Raw genomic sequence first — 17,414 nt, forward strand, 5'->3', positions numbered from 1 at the left:
AATTTTTTAATTTGATATTCATAAAATAAGGATGCGTTGCATAGAGTCAGCGGCAAAAAGTAATGATTTCTAATATTTAAAGACGAGCCAAAAATTCATCGATTATACATTTTAAGAGTACATTGATTACAGAATCTTTTGGTACCAAGCAGACCCCAGCGTACAAATTTTTTAATTTGATATTCATAAAATAAGGATGCGTTGCATTGGGTCAGCGGCAATAAAGTATGAATTTCTAATATTTTAAGACGAGCCAAAAATTCATCTATTATACATTTTTATAGTACATTGATTACAGAATTATTTGGTAGCAAACAGACAACAGTGTACAAACTCTTATATTTGATATACATAAAATAAGGATGCGTCGCATAGGGTCAGCGGCAAAAAAGTATCGATTTCTAATATTTTAAGACGAGCCAAAAATGCATCGATTATACATTTTAATAGTACATTAATTACAGAAACTTTTGGTACCAAGCAGACACCAGCGTACAAATTTTTTAATTTGATATTCATAAAATAAGGATGCGTTGCATAGAGTCAGCGGCAAAAAGTAATGATTTCTAATATTTAACGACGAGCCAAAAATTCATCGATTATACATTTTAATAGTACATTGATTACAGAATCTTTTGGTACCAAGCAGACACCAGCGTACAAATTTTTTAATTTGATATTCATAAAATAAGGATGCGTTGCATAGGGTCAGCGGCAAAAAGTAATGATTTCTAATATTTAAAGACGAGCCAAAAATTCATCGATTATACATTTTAATAGAACATTGATTACAGAATCTTTTGGTACCATGCAGACACCAGCGTACAAATTTTTTAATATGATATACATAAAATAAGGATGCGTCGCACAGGATCAGCGGCAAGAAGTAATGATTTCTAATATTGAAAGGCGAGCCAAAAATTCATCGATTATACATTTTAATAGTATATTGATTACAGAATCTTTTGGTACCACGTAGACAACTGCGTACAAATTTTTTAATATGATATACATAAAATAAGGATGCGTCGCATAGGGTCAGCGGCAATAAAGTATGAATTTATAATATTTTAAGACGAGCCAAAAATTCATCGATTATACATTTTAATAGTACATTGATTACAGAATCTTTTGGTACCAAGCAGACACCAGCGTACAAATTTTTTAATTTGATATTCATAAAATAAGGATGCGTTGCATAGGGTCAGCGGCAAGAAGTAATGATTTCTAATATTGAAAGGCGAGCCAAAAATTCATCGATTATACATTTTAATAGTACATTGATTACAGAATCTTTTGGTACCAAGCAGACACCAGCGTACAAATTATTTAATATGATATACATAAAATAAGGATGCGTCGGTCAGCGGCAATAAAGTATGAATTTCTAATATTTTAAGACGAGCCAAAAATTCATCGATTATACATTTTAATAGTACATTGATTACAGAATCTTTTGGTACCAAGCAGACACCAGCGTACAAATTTTTTAATTTGATATTCATAAAATAAGGATGCGTTGCATAGAGTCAGCAGCAATAAAGTATGAATTTCTAATATTTTAAGACGAGCCAAAAATTCATCGATTATACATTTTAATAGTATATTGATTACAGAATCTTTTGGTACCACGTAGACACCAGCGTACAAATTTTTTAATATGATATTCATAAAATAAAGATGCGTCGCATAGGGTTAGCGGCAATAAAGTATGAATTTCTAATATTTCAAGAAGAGCCAAAAATTCATCGATTATACATTTTAATAGTACATTAATTACAGAATCTTTTGGTACCAAGCAGACACCAGCGTACAAATTTTTTAATTTGATATTCATAAAATAAGGATGCGTTGCATAGAGTCAGCGGCAAAAAGTAATGATTTCTAATATTTAAAGACGAGCCAAAAATTCATCGATTATACATTTTAATAGTACATTGATTACAGAATCTTTTGGTACCAAGCAGACACCAGCGTACTAATTTTTTAATTTGATATTCATAAAATAAGGATGCGTTGCATAGGGTCAGCGGCAAAAAGTAATGATTTCTAATATTTAAAGACGAGCCAAAAATTCATCGATTATACATTTTAATAGAACATTGATTACAGAATCTTTTGGTACCATGCAGACACCAGCGTACAAATTTTTTAATATGATATACATAAAATAAGAATGCGTCGCACAGGATCAGCGGCAATAAAGTATGAATTTCAATATTTTAAGACGAGCCAAAAATTCATCGATTATACATTTTAATAGTATATTGATTACAGAATCTTTTGGTACCACGTAGACAACTGCGTACAAATTTTTTAATATGATATACATAAAATAAGGATGCGTCGCATAGGGTCAGCGGCAATAAAGTATGAATTTCTAATATTTTAAGACGAGCCAAAAATTCATCGATTATACATTTTAATAGTACATTGATTACAGAATCTTTTGGTACCAAGCAGACACCAGCGTACAAATTTTTTAATTTGATATTCATAAAATAATTATGCGTCGCATAGGATCAGCGGCAATAAAGTATGAATTTCTAATATTTTAAGAAGAGCCAAAAATTCATCGATTATACATTTTAATAGTATATTGATTACAGAATCGTGTGGTACCAAGCAGACACCAGCGTACAAATTTTTTAATTTGATATTCATAAAATAAGGATGCGTTGCATAGGGTCAGCGGCAAGAAGTAATGATTTCTAATATTTAAAGGCGAGCCAAAAATTCATCGATTATACATTTTAATAGTACATTGATTACAGAATCTTTTGGTACCAAGCAGACACCAGCGTACAAATTATTTAATATGATATACATAAAATAAGGATGCGTCGCATAGGGTCAGCGGCAATAAAGTATGAATTTCTAATATTTTAAGACGAGCCAAAAATTCATCGATTATACATTTTAATAGTACATTGATTACAGAATCTTTTGGTACCAAGCAGACACCAGCGTACAAATTTTTTAATTTGATATTCATAAAATAAGGATGCGTTGCATAGAGTCAGCAGCAATAAAGTATGAATTTCTAATATTTTAAGACGAGCCAAAAATTCATCGATTATACATTTTAATAGTATATTGATGACAGAATCTTTTGGTACCACGTAGACACCAGCGTACAAACTCTTATATTTGATATACATAAAATAAGGATGCGTCGCATAGTGTCAGCGGCAAAAGAGTATCGATTTCTAATATTTTAAGACGAGCCAAAAATTCATCGATTATACATTTTAATAGTATATTGATTACAGAATCTTTTGGTACCACGTAGACACCAGCATACAAATTTTTTAATATGATATACATAAAATAAGGATGCGTCGCACAGGATCAGCGGCAATAAAGTATGAATTTCAAATATTTTAAGACGAACCAAAAATTCATCGATTATACATTTTAATAGTACATTGATTACAGAATCTTTTGGTACCATGCAGACACCAGCGTACAAATTTTTTAATATGATATACATAAAATTAGGATGCGTCGCATAGGGTCAGTGGCAAAAAAGTATCGATTTCTAATATTTTAAGACGAGCCAAAAATGCATCGATTATACATTTTAATAGTACATGGATTACAGAATCTTTTGGTACCAAGCAGACACCAGCGTACAAATTTTTTAATTTGATATTCATAAAATAAGGATGCGTTGCATAGAGTCAGCAGCAATAAAGTATGAATTTCTAATATTTTAAGACGAGCCAAAAATGCATCGATTATACATTTTAATAGAACATTGATTACAGAATCTTTTGGTACCAAGCAGACACCAGCGTACAAATTTTTTAATTTGATATTCATAAAATAAGGATGCGTTGCATAGAGTCAGCGGCAATAAAGTATGAATTTCTAATATTTTAAGACGAGCCAAAAATTCATCGATTATACATTTTAATAGTACATTGATTACAGAATCTTTTGGTACCATGCAGACACCAGCTTACAAATTTTTTAATATGATATACATAAAATAAGGATGCGTCGCATAGGGTTAGTGGCAAAAAGTATCAATTTCTAATATTTTAAAACGAGCCAAAAATTCATCGATTATACATTTTAATAGTACATTGATTACAGAATCTTTTGGTACCACGTAGACACCAGCGTACAAATTTTTTAATATGATATACATAAAATAAGGATGCGTGGCATAGGGTCAGCGGCAATAAAGTATGAATTTCTAATATTTTAAGACGAGCCAAAAATTCATCGATAATACATTTTAATAGTACATTGATTATAGAATCTTTTGGTACCAAGCAGACACCAGCGTACAAATTATTTAATTTGATATTCATAAAATAAGGATGCGTTGCATAGAGTCAGCAGCAATAAAGTATGAATTTCTAATATATTAAGACGAGCCAAAAATTCATCGATTATACATTTTAATAGTATATTGATTACAGAATCTTTTGGTACCACGTAGACACCAGCGTACAAATTTTTTAATATGATATACATAAAATAAGGATGCGTCGCATAGGGTTAGCGGCAATAAAGTATGAATTTCTAATATTTTAAGAAGAGCCAAAAATTCATCGATTATACATTTTAATAGTATATTGATTACAGAATCTTTTGGTACCATGCAGACACCAGCGTACAAATTTTTTAATATAATATACATAAAATAAGGATGCGTTGCATAGGGTCAGCGGCAATAAGTAATGATTTCTAATATTTAAAGACGAGCCAAAAATTCATCGATTATACATTTTAATAGTACATAGATTACAGAATTATTTGGTACCAAGCAGACAACAGCGTACAAACTCTTATATTTGATATACATAAAATAAGGATGCGTCGCATAGGGTCAGCGGCAAAAGAGTATCGATTTCTAATATTTTAAGACGAGCCAAAAATGCATCGATTATACATTTTAATAGTACATTGATTACAGAATCTTTTGGTACCAAGCAGACACCAGCGTACAAATTTTTTAATTTGATATTCATAAAATAAGGATGCGTTGCATAGAGTCAGCGGCAATAAAGTATGAATTTCTAATTTTTTAAGACGAGCCAAAAATTCATCGATTATACATTTTAATAGTATATTGATTACAGAATCTTTTGGTACCAAGCAGACACCAGCGTACAAATTTTTTAATTTGATATTCATAAAATAAGGATGCGTTGCATAGGGTCAGCGGCAATAAAGTATGAATTTATAATATTTTGAGACGAGCCAAAAATTCATCGATTATACATTTTAATAGTACATTGATTACAGAATCTTTTGGTACCAAGCAGACACCAGCGTACAAATTTTTTAATTTGATATTCATAAAATAAGGATGCGTTGCATAGAGTCAGCGGCAAAAAGTAATGATTTCTAATATTTAAAGACGAGCCAAAAATTCATCGATTATACATTTTAAGAGTACATTGATTACAGAATCTTTTGGTACCAAGCAGACCCCAGCGTACAAATTTTTTAATTTGATATTCATAAAATAAGGATGCGTTGCATTGGGTCAGCGGCAATAAAGTATGAATTTCTAATATTTTAAGACTAGCCAAAAATTCATCTATTATACATTTTTATAGTACATTGATTACAGAATTATTTGGTACCAAGCAGACAACAGTGTACAAACTCTTATATTTGATATACATAAAATAAGGATGCGTCGCATAGGGTCAGCGGCAAAAAAGTATCGATTTCTAATATTTTAAGACGAGCCAAAAATGCATCGATTATACATTTTAATAGTACATTAATTACAGAAACTTTTGGTACCAAGCAGACACCAGCGTACAAATTTTTTAATTTGATATTCATAAAATAAGGATGCGTTGCATAGAGTCAGCGGCAAAAAGTAATGATTTCTAATATTTAAAGACGAGCCAAAAATTCATCGATTATACATTTTAATAGTACATTGATTACAGAATCTTTTGGTACCAAGCAGACACCAGCGTACAAATTTTTTAATTTGATATTCATAAAATAAGGATGCGTTGCATAGGGTCAGCAGCAAAAAGTAATGATTTCTAATATTTAAAGACGAGCCAAAAATTCATCGATTATACATTTTAATAGAACATTGATTACAGAATCTTTTGGTACCATGCAGACACCAGCGTACAAATTTTTTAATATGATATACATAAAATAAGGATGCGTCGCACAGGATCAGCGGCAATAAAGTATGAATTTCAATATTTTAAGACGAGCCAAAAATTCATCGATTATACATTTTAATAGTATATTGATTACAGAATCTTTTGGTACCACGTAGACATCTGCGTACAAATTTTTTAATATGATATACATAAAATAAGGATGCGTCGCATAGGGTCAGCGGCAATAAAGTATGAATTTATAATATTTTAAGACGAGCCAAAAATTCATCGATTATACATTTTAATAGTACATTGATTACAGAATCTTTTGGTACCAAGCAGACACCAGCGTACAAATTTTTTAATTTGATATTCATAAAATAAGGATGCGTTGCATAGGGTCAGCGGCAAGAAGTAATGATTTCTAATATTTAAAGGCGAGCCAAAAATTCATCGATTATACATTTTAATAGTACATTGATTACAGAATCTTTTGGTACCAAGCAGACACCAGCGTACAAATTTTTTAATTTGATATTCATAAAATAAGGATGCGTTGCATAGGGTCAGCAGCAAAAAGTAATGATTTCTAATATTTAAAGACGAGCCAAAAATTCATCGATTATACATTTTAATAGAACATTGATTACAGAATCTTTTGGTACCATGCAGACACCAGCGTACAAATTTTTTAATATGATATACATAAAATAAGGATGCGTCGCACAGGATCAGCGGCAATAAAGTATGAATTTCAATATTTTAAGACGAGCCAAAAATTCATCGATTATACATTTTAATAGTATATTGATTACAGAATCTTTTGGTACCACGTAGACATCTGCGTACAAATTTTTTAATATGATATACATAAAATAAGGATGCGTCGCATAGGGTCAGCGGCAATAAAGTATGAATTTATAATATTTTAAGACGAGCCAAAAATTCATCGATTATACATTTTAATAGTACATTGATTACAGAATCTTTTGGTACCAAGCAGACACCAGCGTACAAATTTTTTAATTTGATATTCATAAAATAAGGATGCGTTGCATAGGGTCAGCGGCAAGAAGTAATGATTTCTAATATTTAAAGGCGAGCCAAAAATTCATCGATTATACATTTTAATAGTACATTGATTACAGAATCTTTTGGTACCAAGCAGACACCAGCGTACAAATTATTTAATATGATATACATAAAATAAGGATGCGTCGGTCAGCGGCAATAAAGTATGAATTTCTAATATTTTAAGACGAGCCAAAAATTCATCGATTATACATTTTAATAGTACATTGATTACAGAATCTTTTGGTACCAAGCAGACACCAGCGTACAAATTTTTTAATTTGATATTCATAAAATAAGGATGCGTTGCATAGGGTCAGCGGCAAAAAGTAATGATTTCTAATATTTAAAGACGAGCCAAAAATTCATCGATTATACATTTTAATAGAACATTGATTACAGAATCTTTTGGTACCATGCAGACACCAGCGTACAAATTTTTTAATATGATATACATAAAATAAGGATGCGTCGCACAGGATCAGCGGCAATAAAGTATGAATTTCAATATTTTAAGACGAGCCAAAAATTCATCGATTATACATTTTAATAGTATATTGATTACAGAATCTTTTGGTACCACGTAGACAACTGCGTACAAATTTTTTAATATGATATACATAAAATAAGGATGCGTCGCATAGGGTCAGCGGCAATAAAGTATGAATTTATAATATTTTAAGACGAGCCAAAAATTCATCGATTATACATTTTAATAGTACATTGATTACAGAATCTTTTGGTACCAAGCAGACACCAGCGTACAAATTTTTTAATTTGATATTCATAAAATAAGGATGCGTTGCATAGGGTCAGCGGCAAGAAGTAATGATTTCTAATATTTAAAGGCGAGCCAAAAATTCATCGATTATACATTTTAATAGTACATTGATTACAGAATCTTTTGGTACCAAGCAGACACCAGCGTACAAATTATTTAATATGATGTACATAAAATAAGGATGCGTCGGTCAGCGGCAATAAAGTATGAATTTCTAATATTTTAAGACGAGCCAAAAATTCATCGATTATACATTTTAATAGTACATTGATTACAGAATCTTTTGGTACCAAGCAGACACCAGCGTACAAATTTTTTAATTTGATATTCATAAAATAAGGATGCGTTGCATAGAGTCAGCAGCAATAAAGTATGAATTTCTAATATTTTAAGACGAGCCAAAAATTCATCGATTATACATTTTAATAGTATATTGATTACAGAATCTTTTGGTACCACGTAGACACCAGCGTACAAATTTTTTAATATGATATACATAAAATAAGGATGCGTCGCATAGGGTTAGCGGCAATAAAGTATGAATTTCTAATATTTTAAGAAGAGCCAAAAATTCATCGATTATACATTTTAATAGTATATTGATTACAGAATCTCTTGGTACCATGCAGACACCAGCGTACAAATTTTTTAATATAATATACATAAAATAAGGATGCGTTGCATAGGGTCAGCGGCAATAAGTAATGATTTCTAATATTTAAAGACGAGCCAAAAATTCATCGATTATACATTTTAATAGTACATAGATTACAGAATTATTTGGTACCAAGCAGACAACAGCGTACAAACTCTTATATTTGATATACATAAAATAAGGATGCGTCGCATAGGGTCAGCGGCAAAAGAGTATCGATTTCTAATATTTTAAGACGAGCCAAAAATGCATCGATTATACATTTTAATAGTACATTGATTACAGAATCTTTTGGTACCAAGCAGACACCAGCGTACAAATTTTTTAATTTGATATTCATAAATTAAGGATGCGTTGCATAGAGTCAGCGGCAATAAAGTATGAATTTCTAATTTTTTAAGACGAGCCAAAAATTCATCGATTATACATTTTAATACTATATTGATTACAGAATCTTTTGGTACCAAGCAGACACCAGCGTTCAAATTTTTTAATTTGATATTCATAAAATAAGGATGCGTTGCATAGAGTCAGCGGCAATAAAGTATGAATTTCTAATATTTTAAGACGAGCCAAAAATTCATCGATTATACATTTTAATAGTACATTGATTACAGAATCTTTTGGTACCATGCAGACACCAGCTTACAAATTTTTTAATATGATATACATAAAATAAGGATGCGTCGCATAGGGTTAGTGGCAAAAAGTATCAATTTCTAATATTTTAAAACGAGCCAAAAATTCTTCGATTATACATTTTAATAGTACATTGATTACAGAATCTTTTGGTACCACGTAGACACCAGCGTACAAATTTTTTAATATGATATACATAAAATAAGGATGCGTCGCATAGGGTCAGCGGCAATAAAGTATGAATTTCTAATATTTTAAGACGAGCCAAAAATTCATCGATAATACATTTTAATAGTACATTGATTATAGAATCTTTTGGTACCAAGCAGACACCAGCGTACAAATTATTTAATTTGATATTCATAAAATAAGGATGCGTTGCATAGAGTCAGCGGCAATAAAGTATGAATTTCTAATATTTTAAGACGAGCCAAAAATTCATCGATTATACATTTTAATAGTATATTGATTACAGAATCTTTTGGTACCACGTAGACACCAGCATACAAATTTTTTAATATGATATACATAAAATAAGGATGCGTCGCACAGGATCAGCGGCAATAAAGTATGAATTTCAAATATTTTAAGACGAGCCAAAAATTCATCGATTATACATTTTAATAGTACATTGATTACAGAATCTTTTGGTACCATGCAGACACCAGCGTACAAATTTTTTAATATGATATACATAAAATAAGGATGCGTCGCATAGGGTCAGTGGCAAAAAAGTATCGATTTCTAATATTTTAAGACGAGCCAAAAATGCATCGATTATTCATTTTAATAGTACATGGATTACAGAATCTTTTGGTACCAAGCAGACACCAGCGTACAAATTTTTTAATTTGATATTCATAAAATAAGGATGCGTTGCATAGAGTCAGCGGCAATAAATTATGAATTTCTAATATTATAAGACGAGCCAAAAATTCATCGATTATACATTTTAATAGTATATTGATTACAGAATCTTTTTGTACCACGTAGACACCAGCGTACAAATTTTTTAATATGATATACATAAAATAAAGATGCGTCGCATAGGGTTAGCGGCAATAAAGTATGAATTTCTAATATTTCAAGAAGAGCCAAAAATTCATCGATTATACATTTTAATAGTACATTAATTACAGAATCTTTTGGTACCAAGCAGACACCAGCGTACAAATTTTTTAATTTGATATTCATAAAATAAGGATGCGTTGCATAGAGTCAGCGGCAAAAAGTAATGATTTCTAATATTTACAGACGAGCCAAAAATTCATCGATTATACATTTTAATAGTACATTGATTACAGAATCTTTTGGTACCAAGCAGACACCAGCGTACAAATTTTTTAATTTGATATTCATAAAATAAGGATGCGTTGCATAGGGTCAGCGGCAAGAAGTAATGATTTCTAATATTTAAAGACGAGCCAAAAATTCATCGATTATACATTTTAATAGAACATTGATTACAGAATCTTTTGGTACCATGCAGACACCAGCGTACAAATTTTTTAATATGATATACATAAAATAAGAATGCGTCGCATAGGGTTAGCGGCAATAAAGTATGAATTTCTAATATTTTAAGAAGAGCCAAAAATTCATCGATTATACATTTTAATAGTATATTGATTACAGAATCTCTTGGTACCATGCAGACACCAGCGTACAAATTTTTTAATATAATATACATAAAATAAGGATGCGTTGCATAGGGTCAGCGGCAATAAGTAATGATTTCTAATATTTAAAGACGAGCCAAAAATTCATCGATTATACATTTTAATAGTACATAGATTACAGAATTATTTGGTACCAAGCAGACAACAGCGTACAAACTCTTATATTTGATATACATAAAATAAGGATGCGTCGCATAGGGTCAGCGGCAAAAGAGTATCGATTTCTAATATTTTAAGACGAGCCAAAAATGCATCGATTATACATTTTAATAGTACATTGATTACAGAATCTTTTGGTACCAAGCAGACACCAGCGTACAAATTTTTTAATTTGATATTCATAAAATAAGGATGCGTTGCATAGAGTCAGCGGCAATAAAGTATGAATTTCTAATTTTTTAAGACGAGCCAAAAATTCATCGATTATACATTTTAATACTATATTGATTACAGAATCTTTTGGTACCAAGCAGACACCAGCGTACAAATTTTTTAATTTGATATTCATAAAATAAGGATGCGTTGCATAGGGTCAGCGGCAAAATGTAATGATTTCTAATATTTAAAGACGAGCCAAAAATACATCGATTATACATTTTAATAGAACATTGATTACAGAATCTTTTGGTACCAAGCAGACACCAGCGTACAAATTTTTTAATTTGATATTCATAAAATAAGGATGCGTTGCATAGGGTCAGCGGCAAAAAGTAATGATTTCTAATATTTAAAGACGAGCCAAAAATTCATCGATTATACATTTTAATAGAACATTGATTACAGAATCTTTTGGTACCATGCAGACACCAGCGTACAAATTTTTTAATATGATATACATAAAATAAGAATGCGTCGCACAGGATCAGCGGCAATAAAGTATGAATTTCAATATTTTAAGACGAGCCAAAAATTCATCGATTATACATTTTAATAGTATATTGATTACAGAATCTTTTGGTACCACGTAGACAACTGCGTACAAATTTTTTAATATGATATACATAAAATAAGGATGCGTCGCATAGGGTCAGCGGCAATAAAGTATGAATTTCTAATATTTTAAGACGAGCCAAAAATTCATCGATTATACATTTTAATAGTACATTGATTACAGAATCTTTTGGTACCAAGCAGACACCAGCGTACAAATTTTTTAATTTGATATTCATAAAATAATTATGCGTCGCATAGGATCAGCGGCAATAAAGTATGAATTTCTAATATTTTAAGAAGAGCCAAAAATTCATCGATTATACATTTTAATAGTATATTGATTACAGAATCGTGAGGTACCAAGCAGACACCAGCGTACAAATTTTTTAATTTGATATTCATAAAATAAGGATGCGTTGCATAGGGTCAGCGGCAAGAAGTAATGATTTCTAATATTTAAAGGCGAGCCAAAAATTCATCGATTATACATTTTAATAGTACATTGATTACAGAATCTTTTGGTACCAAGCAGACACCAGCGTACAAATTATTTAATATGATATACATAAAATAAGGATGCGTCGCATAGGGTCAGCGGCAATAAAGTATGAATTTCTAATATTTTAAGACGAGCCAAAAATTCTTCGATTATACATTTTAATAGTACATTGATTACAGAATCTTTTGGTACCAAGCAGACACCAGCGTACAAATTTTTTAATTTGATATTCATAAAATAAGGATGCGTTGCATAGAGTCAGCAGCAATAAAGTATGAATTTCTAATATTTTAAGACGAGCCAAAAATTCATCGATTATACATTTTAATAGTATATTGATGACAGAATCTTTTGGTACCACGTAGACACCAGCGTACAAACTCTTATATTTGATATACATAAAATAAGGATGCGTCGCATAGGGTCAGCGGCAAAAGAGTATCGATTTCTAATATTTTAAGACGAGCCAAAAATGCATCGATTATACATTTTAATAGTACATTGATTACAGAATCTTTTGGTACCAAGCAGACACCAGCTTACAAATTTTTTAATATGATATACATAAAATAAGGATGCATTGCATAGGGTCAGCGGCAAAAAGTAATGATTTCTAATATTTAAAGACGAGCCAAAAATTATTCTTTTATATATTTCAACAGTACATTATCTGCACAATATGATGGTACCATCAGCATACCAGCCTACAAATTAGATATTAATTACAAGTACAATCTGTTTAATTTCTAACGAGCATGATACATTACGATATTCATAATTGAATGAAATATTGATGGACGATCATTGGAATATTACTTAATACATTCAATCGCGATTAATATCTTTAATAAGTTTTTCGAAATTTGAAATTAATATGTATGAATGTCAGGTTCCGTACACACACATATAAATGACACACTTGAAATTATAATCGCAGTGATTACGAAATCGAAATATTGAATCGTATATAATATAAATTTAAATACACAGTAATAATTTAGACGATGGTTCAAGTACAAAAGTTACAGCCTATAATGTTTTTTGAATTTGGCGCGCGGCGCGCTGAGTGTCGACTTACGTAGTTACTACGTCACGTCCTTCGTCCCTCGCGTCCTCCCGCTAGTCACGGCATCACGCTCAATCGGCTCCGCATTTTTCACGCGTTTTTCCCGTTAAGAATGAATTCCGCGTACAAACGAATGTTGGGAGTATTGAATCGTGCCACGGGCAATTAGTAGGAAGTATTAATTAACTCGTGCGATCACGGTTAATCAACCTACGACAGTCTGCATCCGCCGGGCTACGCCGCTTAGCCGCTTTTTCTCCGAATCGATCGATCTCATTGAACATTCTATTTATTAAGAGGTATGTATCATTTGGCGTCATTTATTTGTACGAATCGCATCGCGTTCAAGCTTTTGTGCTTTGGGAAAACTATATTTTGGATGTGAGATATTTAATCAATACATAATTTATCGTTTTCAGATGATTGTGTCGCGCGCGAACCGCGCGAAGTTCGCGCCGCACAAAGTGTTGCACTACGTCACGATGTACTACGTCACAGCGTACTACTTCACTACATATCGCGAATATCGAAAGTGGCGGATGGGTATATATCGTCGTTATTTATCCGTTGTTATTTATGCAATCCGGTGCGTAGTGCGTGCAATCGGTGTCGAGAATGCCGTACAAAGTAACGGGTGATCGTTCTATCGTATTATTTAATGCGGGAAATCGAAATCTGTAATGCCTGGTCGATGAAAATGCATCTCGGCGAACGATTTCCGAAACGACGCAACAATCAACGAGAATATGGCAGCGTTTCAACGACTGGTGAGCAAATTGACTTTATTTACCTGATTATATCATTGTCATTTACCTGAAATATATAGCTAGCATATGAAAATCGCTCATATAATAATAATATAATATTATTTATAGGAACGACTTTCCGAAGCGACGCAACAATCAACGAAAATATAACCGCGTTTCAACGACCGGTGAGTAAATTGATTTAATTTAACTAATTATACCTATCATCGAATTTATATCATCGCCATTTATTTGAAATATATATTAGCCAGCACATAAAAACCGCTAATATAATAATAACATAATATTGTTTAGGATATAAATTGATTTTTGAGATTAGCTCAGAAATAAATTTACATTATACATATATACATATATTTAAATTTATAATATTTTCCATAAGCACTCGCATTAAAAATTTCATAAATATCTTAAAGTTATTCTTTTTTTTTTTTTTTTCAAAAAACAATAATATAACATTGGTTAAAAAAATCTATTTTTTAAATTAGCTCAGAAAGAAATTTAAATTATACATTATATATATTTTCCATAAGCATTCGTATTAACAATCTCATGAATATTTTAATGACTTCTAAAAAGTCTCTAATGAAAACGATTCTATGGAATTTAATTAAATGAGATGTGTGAAAAGTTTAATCATTTTAATTACTTATTTGAAAGACATTGAATGCATTTTCATTAGGAATTTGACTCTTGCTTCTTTATGTAATAATTTCATTTTTACGATATTGGTCCCATCTGAATATTTATATAATTTAATTAAATTAGATGTTTGATAAATTTAATCATTTTAATTTTATATTTGAAAGACATTGAATGCATTTTCATTAAGAATTTGACTCTTGTTTCATTATGTAATAAATTTATTTTTACGATATTGGTTCTATTTAAATATTTATATAATTTAAATAACTGAGATCTAAGATTATTTCAATCATCTTAATTACTTATTTGAAAGACATTGAATGCATTTTTATTTAGAATTTGACTCGTGCTTTATTATGTAATAAATTTATTTTTACGATATTGGTTCTATTTAAATATTTATATAATTTAAATAACTGAGATCTAAGATTATTTCAATCATCTTAATTACTTATTTGAAAGACATTGAATGCATTTTCATTAAGAATTTGACTCTTGCTTCGTTATGTAATAATTTCATTTTTACGATATTGGTCCCATCTGAATATTTATATAATTTAATTAAATTAGATGTTTGATCAATTTAATCATTTTAATTATATATTTGAAAAACATTAATGCATTTTCATTTAGAATTTGACTCGTGCTTTATTATGTAATAATTTCATTTTTACGATATTGGTCCCCTTTGAATATTTATATAATTTAATTAAATGAGATCTAATATTATTTAAATCATTTTAATTACTTGTTTGAATAATACTAAATGCATTTTCATTAAGAATTTGACACCAGCATCATTATGTTATTAATTCATTTTTACGATATTGGTCCTAATTAAATATTTATATAATTTAATTAAATGAGATCTAAGAGTATTTCAATCATTTTAATTACTTGTTTGAAAGACATTGAATGCATTTTCATTAGGAATTTGGCAACAGCTTCATTATGAAATTTATTCATTTTTACGATATTGGTCCCATTTGAATATTTATATAATTTAATTAAATGAGATCTAATATTATTTAAATCATTTTAATTACTTGTTTGAATAATACTAAATGCATTTTCATTAAGAATTTGACACCAGCTTTTTTACGTAATTAATTTATTTTTACGACATTGGTACCATCTGAATATTTATATAATTTAATTAACTGAGATCTAAGATTATTTCAATCATCTTAATTACTTATTTGAAAGACATTGAATGCATTTTTATTAAGAATTTGACTCTTGCTTCATTATGTAATAATTTCATTTTTACGATATTGGTCCCATCTGAATATTTATATAATTTAATTAAATTAGATGTGTGATAAGGTTAATCATTTTAATTACTTATTTGAATAACATTGAATGCATTTTCATTCAGAATTTGACTCTTGCTTCATTATGTAATAAAATCATATTTACGATATTGGTCCCATCTGAATATTTATATATTTTGTGTGCTGCTACAATTTGAATTTTATTTATATGTTACAGATCAACATAACTGACTGTCTTGATAATCTGAGAGGAGGAATTCTGGGAGACATTGGGCACCAGTCGAACAATCATGGAGTGAGTATTTATTGACTTTATTTAGTTCAATTACTAAATAAAAATTTATAAAATAAAATAAAATAAAATAATAAAGTTATTATAAATCAAATAAAAAATAATTATATATTAAATAAAAATTTAATAATTGTAAATTAAATAAAAATTATAAATTAAATAAAAATTTATAAAATTATTCAACTATATTTCTACTTGCTCTCTATTGTAGGCATGGAAAATAAAATCCAATGCGTACAGTAATAATTTTCTAAAATATTAATTATTTTTGGCGCTACTACAATTTGAATTTTAATTGTATGTTACAGATCAACGTAACTGATGATCTTGACAATCTGAGAGGAGGAGGAGGTCTGGGAGAGACGTCGGGCACCAACGGAGCAACTATTGTGTAAGTATTTATTATTAATTCAATTATTATTAAATAAAAATTTATAAAATTTTTTAATTATATTGCTGTTTATTATTTGTATGCATCGAATATAAAATTTAATGCATACAAAATAATAATTTTTTTAAGTATTAATTATTTTGAGCAGTTCTATAATTTGAATTTTATTTATATGTTACAGATCAACGTAGCTTCAATGCAGTTAACTCCGCTATTATGCATCGACCGGTGAGTGAAAAATTATTTTATTACAAAAGGTAACGGTTTTGTAGAGATTAGATTGTGTGGAAATGTGTAGATCTAGATTGTAGCTTGTGTATAGACTGTAGATTTTGTAGATAGTTCCGTTACCTTAAAATGAATGGGTTATTAAAGATTAAAAGTATAATAAAGATTATGAATACAGTTTAAGAATTATAATACAGTTTAAAAAAAGGAAAAGAAACATTTTATATAGTAATACATAATATATTCAATCTAATTTATTTTAAAAGAACATACTAACAATTATATTAATTGTATGTGTGATTATAAATTTTAAATGATTAAATAATTATAATTACTTATTATTATAATGTACAGATTTTATATTATATATTTTGTAATCCATTCATTTATGTTGAT

General features: G+C 29.6%; 1 protein-coding gene across 1 annotated transcript; it reads left to right on the forward strand.

Annotated features, from left to right (window-relative positions):
• The first annotated feature begins 13,608 nt into the window (after window positions 1-13,608).
• LOC145944954 (uncharacterized) lies at window positions 13,609-17,166 on the forward strand. The gene is made up of 6 exons (XM_083053666.1): window positions 13,609-13,720; window positions 13,841-14,188; window positions 14,297-14,355; window positions 16,325-16,402; window positions 16,708-16,790; window positions 16,972-17,166. Exons 2-6 carry the CDS (start codon window positions 14,080-14,082, stop codon window positions 16,979-16,981), a joined length of 339 nt encoding a protein of 112 aa, XP_082909792.1. The 5' UTR covers window positions 13,609-13,720; window positions 13,841-14,079; the 3' UTR covers window positions 16,982-17,166.
• The last annotated feature ends 248 nt before the right edge of the window (window positions 17,167-17,414 follow it).

Source organism: Prenolepis imparis, unplaced genomic scaffold, assembly GCF_030444845.1.
Source record: "Prenolepis imparis isolate NDT839.2.m4 unplaced genomic scaffold, iyPreImpa1.0 SCAF_14, whole genome shotgun sequence".
Taxonomy (NCBI): Eukaryota; Metazoa; Arthropoda; class Insecta; order Hymenoptera; family Formicidae; genus Prenolepis; species Prenolepis imparis.